General features: G+C 66.5%; 1 protein-coding gene across 14 annotated transcripts in view; it reads left to right on the forward strand.

Moving 5' to 3' along the window:
• The window catches only part of DDC (dopa decarboxylase), a 160,751-nt gene that overhangs the window by 114,431 nt on the left and 26,902 nt on the right, over positions 1-19,418 (forward strand). For 11 of the 14 annotated variants that reach the window (XM_080663964.1, XM_080663966.1, XM_080663967.1 and 8 more), the window contains 3 exons: positions 12,563-12,788; positions 14,473-14,586; positions 17,115-17,234. In XM_080663964.1, coding sequence (XP_080520090.1) covers positions 12,563-12,788; positions 14,473-14,586; positions 17,115-17,234 — 460 coding nt within the window. Of the gene's footprint in view, positions 1-1,657; positions 1,863-5,502; positions 5,603-12,562; positions 12,789-14,472; positions 14,587-17,114; positions 17,235-19,418 lie in introns of those variants that run through there. The other 3 variants (XM_080663959.1, XM_080663958.1, XM_080663957.1) reach the window with 3 other exon arrangements.

Consider the following 19,418-nt stretch of genomic DNA (forward strand, 5'->3'; position numbering starts at 1 on the left):
GGGAGGGAGGAGGGGGGGAGAGAGAGAACTTTTTTTAAAATATATTTTTATTGATTTCAAAGAGGAAGGGAGAGGGAGAGGGAGATAGAAACATCCATGATGAGAGAATCATGGATCGGCTGCCTCCTGCACGCCCCACACTGGGGATCGAGCCCACAACCTGGGCCTGTGCTCTTGACTGGAATTGAACCTGGGACCCTTCAGTCCACAGGCCGATGCTCTATCCACTGAGCCAAACCGGCTAGGGCAGGGGTGGGCAAACTTTTTGACTCGAGGGCCACCATGGGTTCTTAAACTGGACCAGAGGGCCGGAACAAAAGCATGGATGGAGTGTTTGTGTGAACTAATATAAATTCAAAGTAAAGGAGCGGAGGGGAGAGCAAGAGAACCCTCCGCTCTTTCGGCTCCGCGGGCCGGATAGAACAGCCGAACGGGGCGGATCCGGCCCGCGGGCCGTAGTTTGCCCACGGCTGGGCTAGGGCGAGAGAGAGAACTTTTGATGTGAGAGAGACACATTGACTGCTGGGTTGTCTGCTGCATGCGCCCTGACCAGGGCCAGGGATGGGACCTGAAACGGAGGTCCTTGTCCTTGATCAGGAATCGAACACGCAACCCTTCAGCCCGCAGGCCAACGCTAACCACTGAGCAACCTGGCCAGGGCCACCTGAGTTCTTCTCACAGCGTCCCCGGTGCCACAGGGAGACACTGAGGAGAGGCTCGGCGGCGAGGGCCTGCAATGAGCCGCAGCGGCATCCCGCTGGGCCAGGCGGCTTTGGTCGGACCTGACCTTGGATTTCTCCGCTTGAGGGTCACCTGGGCCCCAGGCCACTATTACCCAAACTCAAAAGGCCCAAGTGCTAGGGATGAGAAGTGGTCCCCTGGGGGCGGGGTGGGTCGGCTGCCCTGTCGTCACCCGAGGCTGCAGCTGCCAGCCCATGCCGCTGCAGCTCAGACACTCTGGGGCGTGGCGCTCAAGGGTCACGTCACACGCCACACGTCACACGCCACACGTCACACGCCACACGTCACACGCCACTCGAGCTAGACAGGCAGTGAACTGTCCCTCGGTTCACCGAGCTGCCCCATGCAGCTTCCCCCCTGGCTCCACCGGGAGGCGGGATTGAACCCGTGGCCGCCAGGCGCGGAGAGCACGGGCGAGCCTGAGTGAAGAGGAGGTTCTTGCTGAGGGGGGTGAGGGTCTGAGGCCGAGGCTCAGGCAGCCCTCATGCCCAGGGTCCCGCCGGACCGGCCTCGCGGCACCCCCTCGGGCGGGCGGGAGACCCTACCCTCACGCCCGCCCCCTCGGCGCACGGTTCCTTAGGTGGCAGTGCCTTTAGCATCGGGAGGCTGTTTGTCAGCACCCACCTGCGCACACAGTGGAACCCTCCGGGCCCGAGGGTGAAGGAGTGGGATCCACAGCACCTCCTGAGGGTTTTTACGGGGTCTGTTTGGGTCACGAAAAGCCTCCAGTCTCCACGAAGCCGGGGCCTTAGGTCCGCACGCTGTTCCCGAGCGGAGGACCAGGCTCGGGCACCCCCCGGCGCTGCCCCCTCGGGAGATGGGCACCCAGTTCCCGGGGGCGAGGCTTTATCAGCGCCAGAGATTAATGTTTAACCAGCTGCTGAGGCTGCAAAACCCAGGCCCGGGCCGTGGGGTTCGCAGCTGCAGGGCAGACCTGCGGGAGCTGCCACCGGGGCCCTTCCCGCCACCCAGCCCCCAGCCCGGCCCTGCGGAGGGGCAGGCCCGCAGGGACAGGCCTCCGCGGTCAGTCTCCTGTGGGTCCTCATCGCACGGTCCCTGTGGGAGACGGCAGCACCCGCACCTTGACCTCCAGTTCCACCGCACAGAGCGTCCGCTTGAAGGTTAATTGGGCTGAGGGCAGGGGGGGGGCGGGGGTGTGGGGGTGATTACTCCACGCCGTCTCCCACGCTGCGGGTGGCTCTGGGGCCTGGCAGTGGCAGTCCCTGCCGTCGTGGGTCTGACCACCGGGTGGTGCGGGACGTGACGGCACCGACAGGACCCGCCCAGCCTCTGTCCCTCTACCTCTTCCCCCCACGCGGCCTGTAACCGGGTTCCGCGCCGGTTTCTCCCTCCGTGAAGTGGGTGCTGCCCGAACCGGTTTGGCGCCGTGTGAAGTGGGTGTTAATAGTCGTTTGGGGGCTAAACCGCAGCGTCTGGAACGACCCAGCTCACGGGAGACAGGAGAAAACGTCACTCCTCCCCTCGCCTTCGGTAGAACCAGCAGGGCCCCGTCTCACGCCCCTGAGACATTGCGTTCCGTTTCTGAGCGATGCTCGTATTTCTGCGGCCTCGCCCGGGGTCGGCGCGGCGCCCCCTCCACCCCCTCCACCCCCCCACTCCTCCCCCCAACCCCCCGTCTGCAGCTCAGCTCGGCCGCCGCCGCCGTCTTTGGAAGAAGAGGCTCCTGGCATTTGCGGGTCGCTGATGAAGGGCCGTAGGAGAGACCTTTGCCCTCCGACGTCCTACCATCACGTCTCTGTCGTCCTCTCGTTAAGGGTCCCATCCCCGAGGAGGGAGGACTACCTCCATCTCATTTTCCCCCCCCGCCTGTGGGCCCGAGTCCCCACACCACGCGTGGCCCGTCCTTCCGGGATGCGCTGGCTCCACCAGCTCGTGTTGCCTCCTGGGGGGCTCTGGGCCCTCTCCGGCTCCCCGGCCAGGTGCGTCCTCGCCACGGAAGCCTCACCCTTTCGCAGCGACATCAGGCTCGAGGGTGAGAGGCGAGACCCCGGCCTCGTCTTCCTCCAGAGCACGCAGGCCCCTCTTAGACGCTTGCGTTCCCATTTATTTTAGTCAGATGTCTGTGTTGGGATTTTTTAAAAAAATATATTTTTGTTGATTTCAGAGAGGAGGGGAGAGAGAGAGAGGGAAGAGAGAAGAGAGAGAAAGAGAGAGAGAGGGAAACATCGACGATGAGAGAGAATCACGGATCGGCTGCCTCCTGCCCGCCCCACAGTGGGGATCAGGATGATAACCCCAGGCCTGTGCCCTGACCGGAATCCAACCGGGACCTCCTGGTTCACAGCGCGACGCTCACCACTGAGCCACACTGGCCAGGCTTCCACACTTTCCTAAGTTTCCCCTACAAGCCCAGCAGATCTTTGGTCAGGTTCAGCCCTCCTGTCCTGTCTTCACTGGAGTCTGTCCATCATCCGCACTGCGGCTGGCCCTGCGCCTGGCCACAGGCACCCCTCGGGCAGTGAGGACGGATTCTGGCCCGGGGCCTGCCGTCACCCCCCCCCCCCTCCACGTTTGGGTGTTTCCCCCTCGTGTATACACCTCAGACCCTCCACTCGCCGCCCTGACCCCATCACTCTCGGAGCTCCGCTGGAGTGACTTCCATGCCCACCTTCCCCACGCTGGTGCCCACGCACAGCTCCCAGGCCCAGCCCTGGCCCCGCTCGGCTGGGCCTCGTCCATGCCCTGCAGCGCTGGGCGCAGCTGGCAGCTGTGGGTTTCTCTCTTCTGTTGGTTCTCGCGAGGTCTGCCTGCCGCCGGCACGGGACCCTGTGGTGGACCCGACCTCACACAAGGCCAGTGGACTGCTGGGGCACAGCCACGTGGGAGCTCTGTGACCTTGGGCACGTGCCCTGACCTCTCTGAGCCTCTGTCCCCTCGGTCCGTAAGATGCAGGGAGGACATTATCTCCATGCGAGGCCGTGGGAGGGGCCGAAGGAACCTGTGGGAAAGGCCTGTGGGGAACCTTCCAGAAGGCCTGTCCTGCCACAGTGACCGTGAAAGGGAAGATGTCCCTCTTCTCACGGAGCTCAGAGCTGGGCCAGCCCCACACCCACCTGTGTCCCTCCTGCACGGCCTCCTCGGGTCACCCCGGGTTACCAGGGCCGGTGCCAGCGAGCTGGGAGGGCCCCGCCCTGCAGGGTCAAAGGGCGCAGTGCTCTGCCCAGCCTGGGCACACGGCCACCTGCCCCAGCGCCCCCTCCAGGCCTGTGGCCCCTGCGCAGCGAGGGGGGGGGTAGCCAGCTTGCCTCTCCCCTGCCTGGGGCCCATCTCGCAGGCGGGGGCAGAGCTTCCTCCTGTCTGATGTGCCTCTGCCCCTTGGCCCTGCCAGCCCCTCCCTCTGGCGGCCGTGCCCACGCCAGCTGCCCTGCCAGCCGCCCACCTGCTGAGGAACAGCCCCGCCCGCCCCCGCCCCGGCCGGCTTAGGCCGCAGGTCTCTGCCCAGAGCGCACGGCTCCTGGAGATGCTGCGTCCTCAGACCAGGCCCAGGGCTCTGTGGGCGGAGCTCCCGGCTCCTGACAGCCACAGGCCTGAGAGTGTGCACCCGTGTGGGGAGCGTGTGCACGTGCCTGCATGCAGGTGCTGTGGTGCCTGCATGCCATGTGCACACGCATGTATGTGCTGTCTGTGTGCTGTGTGTATGTGCATCTGCATGCTGTGTACATGTGTGTGGGTGTGTATGCCTGCATGCTGTGTGTTTGGTGTGTGGGTGTGTATGCCTGCATGCTGTGTGTACATGTATGTGGGGGTGTTTACATGCTGTGTGTGCATGTGTACGGTGTATGTGTGTCTGCATGCTGTGTGTGTCCATGCCTGTGTGTGTCTGTGTGTGTGTCTGTGCGTGTGTGTCTGTGTGTGTCTGTGCATGTGTGTCTTCATGCTATGTACATGTGTGTGGTGCCTGCATGCTGTGGATGTGCATGTATGTGCTGGGGGTGTGGTGTCAGCATGCTGTGGGTGTGTGGGTGTGTCTGCATGCTGTGTATACATGTATGTGGGGGTGTTTACATGCTGTGTGTGCATGTGTATGGTGTATGTGTGTCTGCATGCTGTGTGTGTGCATGCCTGTGTGTGCATGCCTGTGTGTCTGTGTCTGTATGTGCGTGTCTGTGCGTGTGTGTCTGTGCGTGTGTGCGGTGAGAGCAGCAGAACCCACCTGCGCCTCCTGCCTGAGTGCCCCACCACCCCCCCCGGGTCCCCAGGGCCCTGAGCCCCTCAGAGAGAAAGCACCTGTCCTGCCCCAGCCTGCCGGGAGCTGGGGCGGGCGAGCCCTCCGCTGTGTGGAGAGCTGTGTTTCGGGTGCTGGCGCTTCCGGTGGACAAACAGGGCTGTGAATCAGACGAGCCTGGGCTCGACCCCCCCCCCCCCCCCGCCCACTTCTCTCTGACCAGAACCAGAGCGGAAGGAGCGGGGCACCCTGAGCCCCCGTTCCTCCTGTCGGGGGTCCCTGTCGCCCCCGGGGGAGGAGAGAGGTGCTGGCCCCGCATGGCCCCATCCTGTCACAGAGCAAGCGCCCCCGGCTCCCCGCCTACCTGGCCCTGGTGCCCTGGACAGGACGGGGGCTGGGCTCGCTCAGGGACTGGGGACACGGGACCCCCTTCCCAGGCCCGTGCCCCTGGCCCCTCCGGCTCCGCTGTCCCCTGGGTCCTGCCCAGCCCTCTCTGGCCATCCCCGGGGGCGGCGGCGGCGGGATGCCGCCTGTGAACGAGCAGAGCAGCGTGACTCTGATTGGCCTCGGGGAGGCGGACACTCCGGCTACATAAATGGCAATCGCATAATCGCATCCTCTGTGCCTTTCAGCTGCGCAGGGGAGCGGGCAGGCAGACGGCGAGAGCGGCCGCCCGTGAGTACCGCTCTGCATCCCCGGGGGCGGGGAGGGAGGGCCAGGCCCAGGGAGCCGGCCCTGGGGCTGGGACCCTGGTTTGGGGACAGGAGCGGGGTCCGCCTGTTGCTTCCGGCCGGGTTGATGGGCAGGGCCTCCCGCGTGTGCAGGTGGGGCTGCTCGGGAACTTCCCGGGGACACAGGTGCCCGCCCGAGTGCCTCCCAGCAACAAGGTCGGGGTCAGGAGCCTGTGATCCTTGATGACACAGGAGTGAGTGGCCATTGTGCCCAGCTGGTCCCTCAGGCATCTGGACCCGGGGGCTGGGACACAGGGGGGGGTGTGAGAAGGGGGGGGCCGGCAGACCAGGGTGCAGGGTGCAGCTGGGCGCCCAGCCCCGCTGCCTGGGGTCGGGGGAGGCCAGGGTGGCCTCCCACGGGTGCTTGTAAAATGGGCCTGATGTTTATCAAGGGCCGGGCACACATGGGCGCTGCTTTATTAATAAGCAGGTGGCTGCGGGGGGCGGGGCCGGGGGGCCCTGAGCAGCCCTCCGCCCTGGTGTCCTGTTTGCTGCGTCTCCAGGGGGAGTCCAAACGCCGGCCCGGGTTTTCCCCGAAGCCCTTTCTCCCAGAAGGGCCAGGAGCAGGGCTCCTTGGGTCTCCCTCCGAGCCAGACCCACGGCGAAGGGGCCTGGGCAACGTCGAGGCTGCCCCTCCGGCGTCCGAGGGCCAGAGAGAGGCTCTCTCCTCCTGGGGACAGCCCTGAGGTCCCCACAGGGAAGGGGACGTCCCGGTTCAAGGAGGACGAGGACGCGGCGACGTGGGGGTGTCCCCGTGCTTTGAAAAAAGCCGAAATCCTGCGGTTCGCGCGGCCTCTTCCTCCCTCTCCCCTCCCCTCTCTGGCGTGCGGATGGCTCTGCGCACAGCGGTTGGAATAACTGAAATCAGCAGGACCCTCCCGCCCCTCCCCTCCCCTCCCCGCCCCTCCCCTCCCCTCCCCTCCCCTGGGCCCCGCTCGGCTGTGCCTCCCTGCATCTTACAGACCGAGGAGACAGAGGCTCAGAGAGGTCAGGGCACTTGCCCAAGGTTGCTGGCTCGATGCCTAGTAGGGGCCCCTGCTCCACCCGCAGCCCCTCCTCAGGATGGTGTCCCTGGGGTGAGCCCCTGGGAAACTCCCCCTGGCCCGGGGTTTCTGTGGGTGCCTGAGGGCATGCCTGGAGGCGGTGCCAGGCCATGAAGGGGCAGCGGAGTGGATGACCCAGGAGAAAGGCTCACGTCCACCGGTTCTCCGTGGGCCCTGAGCGGCAGGCGTGGGGTCCCAGGCTGCAGGGGAAGACCTGGGCTGGGGGCGCCCAGAGCTGTGTGGACGGGCGTGGCCCTGCCTCCGGGCCCCCCCACTCCGCCGCGTCTGCTGAGCGGCTCCTCGGCGGCTGTGCACACAGAGCCAGGACGAGTGTTTGCCCGGCCGCTCGCAGGGAGGAGGCGGGCGGGCCTCTCCCGGGCCCAGGACCAGGCGTCCTCCAGCCCCTGCCCTCTGTGCCCGTCCATCCGCCCGCGGGCTCAGGGCTGCCAGAGCCTGCTCTGCACGGGTGGGGGCGGAACCCCCATTCTGCACGGGGTGGGGGCAGGGTCCCCCGCTCTGCACGGGTCGGGGGTGGGACCCCCGTTCTTCTCGTGTGGCCGGCTGTGCGGCCCTGGTGGGACCTGCTCCTGAGCCTTCCTAGGTCCGCAGGGGTCCCGTGCCCCCACGCCCCCCGCGCCCCACGTCCCCACAGCCCCACCCACACAGGTGCTGGGAGCATGAAGTGACACATGCCCGGGGCCCACCCACCCGCAGGCCGCGCCACCTGGAGTTGTTGCATTTCTGAGTCCTTAGGGTGGGACCAAGGGCCAGTGCGGTCTCAGGGTTTGACTTGTGGGGGCCACCCATCAGCTCTCCGGCCCTGGCGGCAGGCCAGCGCCCGTGCCCGGGGCGGAGGGAGTCGCAGGGAGTCAGCACCTGCCACGGAATTGGTTTGGAAAAGCGGACACCCCCAGGAGCGTGCGAGCAGTGCGGGGGCTCCACGCAGGCTTGAGGCCGGCGGAGCGGGGAGCTTTCCGTCCACGAAGGCGTCCCTGGGATAACCGGGCACAGCGGAGGGAAGTTCACACGCCACGTGCCGGGCCGTTTCTATAGGAACGAGCTGGAACAGCAAACACAGCGAAAATGATGCAATTCGGATGATCTTAAATTCAAATGTGTTCACTGTCGTTACGACTGTAATTGGCATGTGTCAGGCGGGTGAGTGATAAGAGCTCCCCGAGCGGGGGTGGGGGCGGGTGCTCACCGCCCTCACGGTGGGGCGGTCCCTGTCCCCCCAGTGTGTGCACGCGCCCGAGGGGGCCCCCCCGCACAGTGCCGTCGGGGACAGACTTACAGGGTGGCGCTGGGCTACCCTGCAGGCGCCATCCCGCACCTGTGCGCCACTCACGGCAGCCACCGCCGCCCGGCCACACCGTGTGCCCGGAACCGGGAAGGCTCCGAGGCGCGTGGCAGGTCGGGTGGGACGCACGCGGCGTCGTGACCGTGCTGTGGCCAGAGGAACGGGCCTGTGGGCCAGGCAGGGGAGGAAGGGCCCCCGTAGCGTGGCCGTGGTGGGCACCGTGTGAATTGTCTGAAATCGGACAACTGGGAATTGGAGCAGCGTCACCGAGTGTCAGGGTGCCGACATGTTTCCCTTTGGAAATCGCTTAGCAGTTTCTCAGCCTTTTTTTCTCTTCTAATTTATTTTTATCGACTTCAGAGAGGAAGGGAGAGGGAGAGAGAGATAGACACATCCATGATGAGCGGCCATCACGGATCGGCCGCCTCCTGCGCGCCCCACACCCTGGGGATGGAGCCCGCACCCCGGGCCTGTGCCCGGACCGGGGATCGAACCGTGAGCTCCTGGTTCCGAGGTGGACGCTCAGCCCCTGAGCCCCGCCGGCCCGGCTCTCAGCTGCGTGTTTCGTCATAACAGGCCGCGAGGGCGGGAGGACCGCGCAGTGGTCCCCCCGGGAGCGCAGTGGACATGCCCTCACTTCCGAGCTGCCTCCCACAGGGGCTGTGGCGGCGCAGTCTCAGACGAGGCTGTGGGTTTCGTGGGGTCGGATGAGAGACGGCTGCCGGAGGCTCCGCCCTCTGCCGGCTGTGGGACAGCCTGGGGGGCTCAGCCTGGGCCCTGGGCCCGATCCGCGTGGCCCTGTCCGTCCGGACAGCTGCGGGGAGGACTGGGCCCTGCCGGCTGCGGGCCGAGGGGGCTGTGAGGGGCAGGGAGCCGGCCTTGCAGGCTGGCCAACGCAGGAGGCACCCTGGGCTCCTACCCTGCCTGGCAGGAGCACTGCGTGGGCGCGGGGGTGGGCGCGGGCACAGGCTGGGCGCGGGCATGGGCATGGGCCTGTGCAGGGTCCCGTCCGCCCTGGCAGCAGACGCGGCGCTGAGTGCTGGGAGCAGGACAGAGGACGCACCGGAGCCGCCGGGTGGTCAGAGCCCCGGTATCATGGCCTTGCACAGCTGAGGGGGAGGCCTGGGGTCAGGGCCCGCCCTGGCCGCCTCCACAAAGCGCTGCCCACGCCAGGCCGTCCGTGTGCGGGAGCGTGGTCCCGACGCCGCGAGGGAGCTGCCCTGCCGGCTCCGGAGAAACTGGTTTCGGAGTTTCTGATCTTGGGGTGTTTCCCAGGGTTCGCCAGCCTGTGCTCTGGCCCAGCCTGCTGGCTGCGCTCCAGCGCCTCGGGCGCTCCAGGCAGGGGGCAGGGTGCGCGCCCCTGCGAGGCCCTGACCTCACGGGGTCCGGGTGCTCAGTCTCCGAGCCTCGGCCGCGGCGTCTGGGGGGTGGGGGGTGGGGGGAGGGGGTGACCTCCTGAGCAAGATCACGGAGACGAAACGAGAGAGCAGGCGGGAGCCTGGCCCGGGGCTTGGCACGTGGGTGTCGTACCAAGGTGCACCCTTTTCTGCGCCAACGGGAGGACCCCGTTTCAACACGGCACCTCGACTTCCCCAAACGTCAGCGCAGGCGTGGGAGACGGTGGGAAGGGGTGCCTGTGCGTGGTGGGGGGTCCGTGGCTTTGTGGCCGGGGGCCCCTTGGAAAGGGAACAGCCCCTGCCCCGCGTGGCCTCGCGCCCTGGGACCGCAGCCGCCCTGGGACCGCAGCCGCCCTGGGACCGCAGCCGCCTCGCCCCGTCCGAGGCCCACGCGCCCGGCCCTCCTCTTCCATCTCGATCAAAGGGAAGATCTACACGCTCTCGACCCCTTTCCAGGGAGAGCACGCAGAACCTAGGACGCAGGGAGCACGCCTCCCCCATCTCCGCTCCCGGGGCCCAGAGCAGCCGCCCAGGCGGAGCTCGGTGCGGCTTTCCCGTCCCGCAGCGGGGCGCTCGCCGGGCGCTTCCCGTGTGGACCCACCTGGTGCGGGCCTCTGGCTCAGCCGCAGGGCAGCTTCCAGCAGGGAGAGGTGACCGGGTCCAGGCGACAGCTGGTCGATTGCCCCCCACATCCTCTAACTCTGTTCTGACTCAGAAGGCTCTGGCCAGCACCGAGCTGTTTAGAAACAACTTCTAACTTAGCATGTGGGACCGTGACCGGGACATGTGTGATGCCCCCAAAGGGTCCCGCCCATTGCTGTACAGCCTTTTTTTAAAAATTTTAATATGTTTTTATTGATTTTAGAGAGAGAAGAAGGGAGAGGGAGAGAGAGGAGAGAAACATCAATGATGAGAGAGAACCATGGATGGGCTGCCTTCTGCACGCCCCCTACTGGGCACTGAGCCCACAACCCGGGCACCTGCCCTGACCAGGAATCGACCCCTGACCTCCCGAGCCACACCGGCCAGGCCGTGGCACATCCTTTCAGTGTCCTTGGCCCTGTCCTGCCCCTCAGCCTCGTGTAAGCGGGCATCGGGCCGGCCCTGCCCTGAGCCCATCGCGCCGTGACAAGATGCTGGGCCCGGAGTCCAGGGCTGGACCGGCTTGTACCTGGTGCAGTGGGGGCAGGGGCCGCCCGTGAAACGCCACGGAGCTCAGCTGCCGGCGACGCTGCCCGGTTATGTCAACAGACACCGTTGCACCCGCCACGGCCGTGGTCGCTGCCTGCATCTTCCAGCCAATATTTGCCCAGCGTGGGGCGGGCAATCTCACACAGACACACGGTGAGCGCCAGCTGCTCTGGGTGTGCGCCGAGGCCCCGGAAGGTCGCTGCGACTCTGCAGACCAACCAGGTCTGACCCCGCAAAGCCGCTGGGGAGCTCTCCGTGGGGGGCAGGTGGGTGTGTGTGTGTCCGTGTTTGCTCGAGGCAGCTGATGCTCCGAGAACCCCGGGCTCGCTCTGCACTCGGCACAGCCCCTCACCCTGAGCCTCGCCTCGCCTGCCAGCGCTGTGCTGCCCTCGGTGGAGCCGCGAGAGGCTGCTCGGCTGTTAACGGCCCTCTCCACAGCCGCTCACCAGGTCCCACGCGTGAAGGGAAAGACCCTGGGAACTGACGACATGACGCTGACATGCTTACGGGTCAGAACCCAAGGAGGAGTGAAGGGAGTCGCACAAAAATGAAGACAATGTGTGCAGAGCACACCGCCCGGCCGGGTGGCGTCTGTTGGAGCTGCAGCCACGGCAGGGCTCCGGGGGAGCATTCAGGGAGCAAGCGATTTGTCAGAGAAGAACTCCAGATGACCGCGAGGGTGGGAGCTGCTGAACTTATCAGAGTGTTCGGACAGGTAGCTGGTGAGACAGGAGCCAGGCGGCAGGGGTGAGCGAGGGGGCAGGTTACCGCCCGCATTCCTGCACGTCCACAGGCCTGAGGCAAAAAAAAAAGAAAAGAAAAGAAAAAAGAAAAAAAAGTATCTAAATATATATTTTTAAACACATTTTTATTGACTTCAGAGAGGAAAGGAGAGGGAAAGAGAGAGAGAAACATCCATGATGAGAGAGAATCATCCATCAGCTGCCTCCTGCACGCCCCACACTAGGGATGGAGCCCACAACCTGGGCACGTGCCCTGACCAGGAATTGAACCCTGACCTCCTGGTTCATAGGTCAGTGCTCACCCACTGAGCCAGGCCGGCTGGGCCCGAGGTAAACTGTTGAAGCCAAAACAGGCTTCACCAAACCTGGGTCCATCTCAGGAGGACACTGTTCAGCCACTTAGACGGCAACGTGGTCGCCTCGCCACGCGCGTGTGCACAGGGATTAGCGGGGGTGGGGGCAGAGCTGAAGGGACAGGAGTGGGGAGTCCAGCAAGACAGAGCCCACAACCCTGAGCTGGTGACTGTCCGGGGCACCACCCCCCCCCCCCCCCCCCGCCTCGCTCGGTGGTCTGCCTGCGTATCCCCACGCGGCCAATGAACTCGCGCTGGCTCGGCCGCACCGAAGGCCAGAACCGAGGTCTCGCCGTCTCGCGGTAGCGCATTCCCCAGCCGGTGCGTGGCCAGCGCTGTCGTTAAGGTGGGGTGGACGTGGAGGCGGTGTGTCCGTCCCACCAGCGGGGACGGGGACGGGAAGGTGTGGCGCTGACCTCAGCTGACCAGCGGGGGAGCGTGGAGGCGATTCGTCCCCATCTCCGGCTCCAGGGGCGTTTCCCCGTCCCCACGCGGAAGAAAAGCCCGCCTGAGACCGGCCGGCGTGGCTCCGTGGTTGAGCGGCGACCTACGAACCAGGAGGTCACGGTTCCATTCCCGGTCGGGGCAGAGGCCCGGTTGCTGGCTCGATGCCCGGTAGGGGGCGTGCAGAGGCAGCCGATCCCTGATTCTCTCTCCTCGTCGATGTTTCTATCTCTCTCTCCCCTCCTCTCGGACATCAATAAGGATATATTTTAAAAATTAAAAAAAGCGTGCCTGACGGGGACCTGGGTCCCGGGCACCCGGGGCACTGCCCAGGCCAGCGGTTAGCTGGCTTGGACGCGGCCGCTCCGCGTCGAGGTGACGTGTTGCCCACTGATTGGTTCCCCCCCCCCCCCCCCCGCCCCGGCTCCTACAGGTTCTCTCTGAGGAAGCCCCACACCATGGACGCCAGCGAATTCCGGCGGCGGGGCCGGGAGATGGTGGACTACATAGCGGACTACATCGAGGGCATCGAGGGGCGCCAGGTCTACCCCGACGTGGAGCCCGGCTACCTGCGTCCCCTGATCCCCAGCCACGCCCCCCAGGAGCCGGACGCCTACGAGGACATCATGAGGGACGTGGAGAGGGTCATCATGCCGGGGGTACGTGGTCAGGTCAGAGCCGGGAGGGCGGGTGTGGACGGCGCGCCTGCGGCCCGGGCAGTGCACACGAGGCCCCCCCGAGCCTCACGGCCATCCCGCTGGACAGCAACCTGGTCATTTCCGGTTTGTGGCCGAGGCCGCTGAGCCCAGAGCGGTGAGTGAGCCGTCCAAGGCCATACAGCCGGCACGCGAGGGAGCCGGGACTGCAGCCCAGACTGGGGCCTCCAGGGCGGCGAGTGTGGCTCCAGCCCCTGCTCAGCCGGTGGGCGTGGCGGGTGCGGGGGCTGCTTGGACGTCCACCGCCAGGATGGAGCACACGCCGCCCGCTCCCTGCTCGGCGGGGTCAGCCGCACGCGCAGAGCAGTGGTCTGTCGATCTGTGTGAGAACGGGGGCATGGACGGTCTGTCCAGAGTGCCCGGGGGGCCCGGGACAGGTGTGGGCAGAACCCCGGGCCGGCCGTCCTGAGGGGCTGACAGCTCTGGGTCGAAGGAAACACACTGGGGCTTCGGGTCCCCACCGTCCATCTCTCTTCCCTGCGGGAGGAAGCCCCGGGGCAGCGATGGGCAGGACCCCCCTCAGGTCCCCCCTCCCACACGCTGCTCAGACTGGACGCGAGGCCCTGAGCCTGCAGCCCGGGGGTGGGGGGGGGCAGCCCTGGGGTCCTCATAGGCACGGCTCAGCTGTGCCTCCCCCCGGGAGAGGCCCTGACATTTGCGCCCCGAGCCAGGATCAGCGCTGGCTCCCGCCGGCAGGCTGTGCAAACACCCCGAGCCTCAGCCAGCCCCGCGGGGCCGTGCGCTCAGGTGAATGTCAGGCTCCGGCTGCTGGCGCTCAGACTGCCAGCACCTCCCTCCCAGGGCGCCACGGCCAGGGTCCGAGGTCTCGGGGCCCCAGGGCGGGGGTCGGGACCGGCCGCTGGGCCCCGTCTCCTGGACGCCTGAGAGCTACAACCCCACGTGGGGGCGAATGACCGTGCCCGCCCCCTCCTCCACAGAGGGCGTTCTACATGCCGGGCGGGCCGGGCGCAAGAACACATTAAAGCAGCAAAACTGGGCCACACCCCATCTCCACGCCTCCCTTATCTCCTTCCCCAGGCCTCGGATCTGGCCCTTAGATGTCCCCACCCCAGGACTCACAGGGCCGGAGTCAGAGGGACCCAGGGCCGGAGGGAAGGGACTGAGCAGGAGTGCGTGGCGTGGCAGCAAGACCAGCATCAGGCCCTGTTAATATGTTTTGTTTTATTATTATTATTATTGCATTTCTTTTTAGAGAATGGAGGGTAGGGAGGAGGGGGAGAGAGAGAAACATCGATGTGAGAGAGACACGTTGATTGTTTGCTTCCCGCACACACCTTGACCGGGGTTGGGGGTGGAGTCTGCAGCCAAGGTACAAGCCATTGACCGGGAATCGAACCCGAGACCCTTTGGTTCGAGGGCCAATGCTCTAACCACTGAGCAGCCGGCCAGGGCACCGTCAGGCCTTTCCACGTTTTCCCGCCTAGACCTTCTTTATACGGAGCAGCGTCAGGAAACAGGCTTCTAACACGCTGGCCTCCTGACACGCACACGCCTGCCGGAATCTCAGACCCCGTTTTCAGCCACGACCCTGGCCGTGCACACGGGGAGCCCTGGGTCCTGCTCCGGGGGGGCTCCTCACGCCGAGTGACCGCCTGTCCCCCCGCAGGTGACCCACTGGCACAGCCCCCGCTTCTTCGCCTACTTCCCCACGGCCAGCTCCTACCCGGCCATGCTCGCCGACATGCTGTGCGGGGCCATCGGCTGCATCGGCTTCTCCTGGGTGAGTGGCGCGGCCGGGCCTGCCCTGGGGACATGGCGCCTGTCCTCAGAGGTGGGGGGAGTGGGGGGAGGGAAGGGGGCGGTGCCCTGTGGGGCAGGACGGGGTCAGCCCTGGAGAGGGTGCCTCGTGGGGAGTGGAACCGGGAGCTAGTGAGACAGAGACCTTTCTGGGAAAGTCAGCTACAGCCCCAGGCCCTTCTGCACGGCCGGCTTTCTCAGAGCCACTGGGTGTGGGCTCCGACCTCGGCCCTGGGTTCCACAGCCCGGGCCGGGGAATCTGTGTTCCACCGAGCGGACCAGAGGGTTCCATAGGGTCTGCAGTTTGGGAAATGCCGCTGCCACTGCCCGTGTCCCATCCACCTGCTCCCTGCCCGGGGCTGCTGTCCTGGGAGAGGGTCCCCATTAGCAAGGAGCCCCTGGGGCAACTCCTGCACCCCACACCCGCCCAGGCCCCCCTTGTCTGGGGACCAAATGCTGGAGAGACCCCTGCCCAGGGGGAGCCGGCCCTGCCTCCTGGCTCCTTGCTCCCAGCACAGCCCCAGGGGAGACCTGTTTCCATGCGGAGTCGGCACGGAGCTGCGCCCCCCCCCCCCCCCCCGCCCCGGTCCCGGTCCCGGTCCCGGTCCTGGCTGCTCGCCCGCGGGGACCTCACCGCTGGGTCTGCCCTGGGCCTCCTACACCTGGGAGCCGAGGGGGCTGCTGGGATTGGCTCGTGCTGACTCGGGGGTGAGGCCTGAGTTATAAATGTGGGTGCCCAGCACCCCCATATCTGCTGCCCCCACCCCCAGGTATCCAAGGTGATGTCAGCCATCCCTGTACCTCCCCTCCTCCCCAGAGCTCCCTTGCCATCCCCGCCCAAGACCCGCTCCCTCCGCACACTGGGCAACATGACCCTCTGCCGGGAGGGTTCGAGGGTGCCGGCTGCCTACCCAGCGCTGACCTGCCCCATCGGGGGCCCGAGCCCCCCCTCCTGGGCCAGCAGCCAGCCCGGGCGCAGCCACCGTGACCTGGACGGCCTCGCTCTGTCCCTGCTGGGCTCACGGCCTCGCACACAAGGTCGCCTGTTTCCTTAGAGACAGTGGCAGAGGTCACCGCTCTGCGGGTCCAGCGCCCTCCTGTCCCTTCGGGGCGACCTGGCCTCTCCCTCCTGTTGTGTGTCCTTTCGGGGGACGGTCACACTTCTCTGGGCTTGTCCGGCTGCTGAACGCAGGTTCCCCGGCCCGGGCTGTGGAACCCAGGGCCGAGGTCGGAGCCCACACCCAGTGGCTGCTGACAGCCAGGCAGGATCCCGTGGCCACGCTGGCTTAGCTGGGACTGGGGGACCCTCGGACAGGCAGGGCCGACGGGCAGAGAGGGTCCCACCTGCTGTCATCAGCCATGCGACCCGAGCTCCCTGTGAACCCCACTCCGAGGGGGAGGCTCGGCCCGTCCCGGGTGCGCCAAGGCCCCCCTGCCCCCCCGTTGCAAAGCCTGGAGAGCTTTCAGGGCACCAGCTTGGGGGTCGAAGGCCGGGTCAGAGCCGCCCAGGGCCCCACACCCAGCTCCCGACTCAGGCCCACGTAGCTCAGTGCGACCAGCCTTTCTAGAGCCTTCCATAGGAGACAGATGCTGACGGAGCGAGCACACGGTGCCCGTGCCCTGTGGCAGGGTCGTAGCCGGAGGCGCTGCATCCGCCCCGGCCACTCTGCCACGCGTCTTGGGCAAAGGGCCCCTGTTCAATGGGTCTCCAGCTTTGCAGAGCATCTGGGGTGGGACAATTTTTAAATATATTTTTATTGATTTCAGAGAGCAAGGGAGAGGGAGAGGGAGAGAGAGAGAGAAACATCCATGATGAGAGAGAATCACGGATCGGCTGCCTCCTGCACGCCCCACAAGGGGGATGGAGCCTACAACCCGGGCATGTGCCCTGACGGGGAATGGAATCGTGACCTCCTGGTTCCTAGGTCAACACTCACCCGCTGAGCCACGCCGGCCAGGCCTAGGGTTGGACGATTCTAACCCGGGTTCCCTGGCGGATTACACCCTGCAGTGGGGCGCAGCGTTCTGCAAGGTGTATGCTGTGCACACCCAGCCCCCAGAGAACTGAGGCAGAGAAGGGGGAGGGGCGACATCGCCAGGAACCGAGTCTGCGGGCAGGGACACCCTCGCACACAGACACACGGCCTCCCCGGCAGACCTGTGATTGGGCCTGGGGAGCGGTCCTCCGTCCCCAAGTGCAGACACGGGGATCCTCCGGGGCCCGGCTCTCGGCACCCGGCGGCCCAGCGCGGCCCAGGGACGCCTCCTGGAGGCAGGGCCTGCGCGGCTCCGTCCCCGGGACCCGTCTCCGTCCCTGCTTCTCCCTGGAGCGCCACCATGAGAGGCACACGCTCCCCGAACACCCCCCGGGGGTGGCCCTTCTGCAGACGTTGAAACCTCCAGTTTCACGGGGAAGAGCTGAGTCCCAGCGGGAGCAGAGCCGCTCTGTCCGCGCGTCCCTCCGTGGGGAGCGGACAGGACGCTGAGGGCGGCTGGCGGTGCACCCCGCAGGCGGCGAGCCCGGCGTGCACGGAGCTGGAGACGGTGATGCTGGACTGGCTGGGGAAGATGCTGCAGCTGCCCGAGGCCTTCCTGGCCGAGAAGGGGGGCGCAGGGGGCGGCGTCATCCAGGTGAGGCCGGGCGGGGCGGGCGGCTCCTGGACACGGGGTCCCAGGGGCTCGGCCACAGCGGGGGGCGGGGGGGGGCTGGCCCTCCGGTTGCCCCTGGTGTTCTTCTGGAGGAAGCCACGCTGAGCCGTTCGGAACACTGGGCCTGGCGGGGACGCGGCGCTGTGTCTCTCGCTCCCGCAGGCCCTGCATAGACACATGGTGACCGTCCCCTCGCGGTGCCCAGGGATAAGGCAGCAGCGACTGGCACGTGCTGGGCCCCTGTCACCGGCCACCATGCCTGCGCCCCACCCAGGCATTTCTCAGCTAATTCTCGCAACAATTCTGCGAACTTGGGGCCGTGTCAATACCCCCGTTTTGCAGGCAGGGAGCCGGAGGCAGGGGCGTGCCCTGGGTCCCAGGTGCCCAGTTCCGGAGCTGGGGGCAGGGCCACTCCAGTCTGACCACAGAGCCGTGGCTTGGCCCCACATAAGCCTATGGGGGGTGCCAGGCCCGCATGTGCCGACGGCTTCTGCAGATTCTCCATCTGGGGGACCAGCAGGTCCCCCGAAAAGACTGCCTTTCTTTTTAAAATACGTTCTTATTGATCTCAGAGAGGAAGGGAGAGGGAGAGGGAGAGAAACATCGATGATGAGAATCCTTGATCGGCTGCCTCCCACATCTGGGCATGTGCCCTGCCCGGGAATTGAACCCTGACCTCCTGGTTCATAGGTTGACGCTCAACCCCTGAGCCAGCCAGCCGGGGTCAGCTGCCTTTTCTAGGCACTGACTGAGCCCCTCCTCCTCGTGCACCGTGGGCCCCTGAGCAAGGCTGGGGGACAAGGCACCCATCGGGGACGAGGCCGCCCCGAAGGACCACACGGGATGCCTGCCCCAGGGGGTCTGCAGGGCACACGCCACAGAGGGGCAGGTGGGGCCCACTGACCGCCGGCCGAGTTCACGCTCTGGGGTCGGGTGTGGTGACGATAGGGGGAAAGTTCAGCTCACGCGGATGGAGGGACTACTTTCTCCAGATGTGGTCTCCGGGGGCTCAGGTGGGCTAAGACAGCGGCTCTCCCGCCACGGGACCCCGAGAACCCAGAGGCCTCGCGCGGGCGTGGCCTCGGCGCAGGATCCGGGCTCCCTGACCCCAGGTGCCCACCCAGACGGTCTCTCACCCCTGTCTGCACGGCTCTGTGGGCTGGGGTCCAGCTCGGTGCCCTGGAGAATGGTCCCTCGACTTCTCTGGTTTCTAGAAGGTTCCCCCTCCTTGGCCACTCCCCTCCTCTGTCTCAAAGCCAGCTGAGCTCCATCTCGCCGACCCTTCCTCCCTCACGTGCCTCGGACGCAGATGGTTCTCCCGCGCAGGGCCCTCGTGAGGAGGGCGGGCCAGGCAGATAATCCCGATGATCCCGTGCCGAGCGCCTTACCGTAATCCCATCAGCCAGATCCCTGTCCCCGTGCGGTAAACAGGCCTAGGGCCCGGGATGGAGACACAGCACCGCTGGAGGCCCTTATTGCGCTGGGCACATCCTGTGTGGGGGGACCTGGGCCTGTCCGGGGGTGGGGGGGCCTGGAAGTTGGCCTCCTAAGGGACCCCTCAGGCCGTCCCCACCGGGGATCCCACGCGCTTGGCTCCAGGGACCTTGTGCCGTGACTGTGGGACTCCTCGGGACCCGGGCCCCCGTGGCAGCTCAGACCCACTCCCTGTCCTCCATCTGTTTTTATAAATATATTTTTATTGATGTCAGAGAGGAAGGGAGAGGGAGAGAGAGAGAAACATCCCTGATGAGAGAGAATCACCCATCGGCTGCCTCCTGCACGCCCCCCACCGGGGATGGAGCGATGCTCAGCCACGGAGCAGGCGGCCAGGCTGGCCTCCATCTACCTCGGTGCTCCTAGCGGGAGCCCAGGGGCACCCATGAGGCGAGCCACGCTTCCCAGCGTGACCCGCGCCTCGGAGCAGCAGGGCCACTCGCACTGGCAGAGCGGTCCGCCCAGGGCAGCGTCCCGGTGGTCAGTGGCCGGGTCTGCGGCCGGCCCCGCCGTGGCTTCCCTCCCGCGCCCACGGGGCCCGTGTGCCCCGCACCGGCTCAGCCTGGCGGTGGGCTTGGGTGGCAGCGTCCAGTTCCATTGCCGGAGTGAGCGGCCGCCCAGCGTCCGGTGGGAGTAGTCCTGGCTCCTCCGGGCCCAGGGCTCGGCTCCCCC

The sequence above is a fragment of the Plecotus auritus genome, assembly GCF_963455305.1.
Source record: "Plecotus auritus genome assembly, chromosome: 4".
Taxonomy (NCBI): domain Eukaryota; kingdom Metazoa; phylum Chordata; class Mammalia; order Chiroptera; family Vespertilionidae; genus Plecotus; species Plecotus auritus.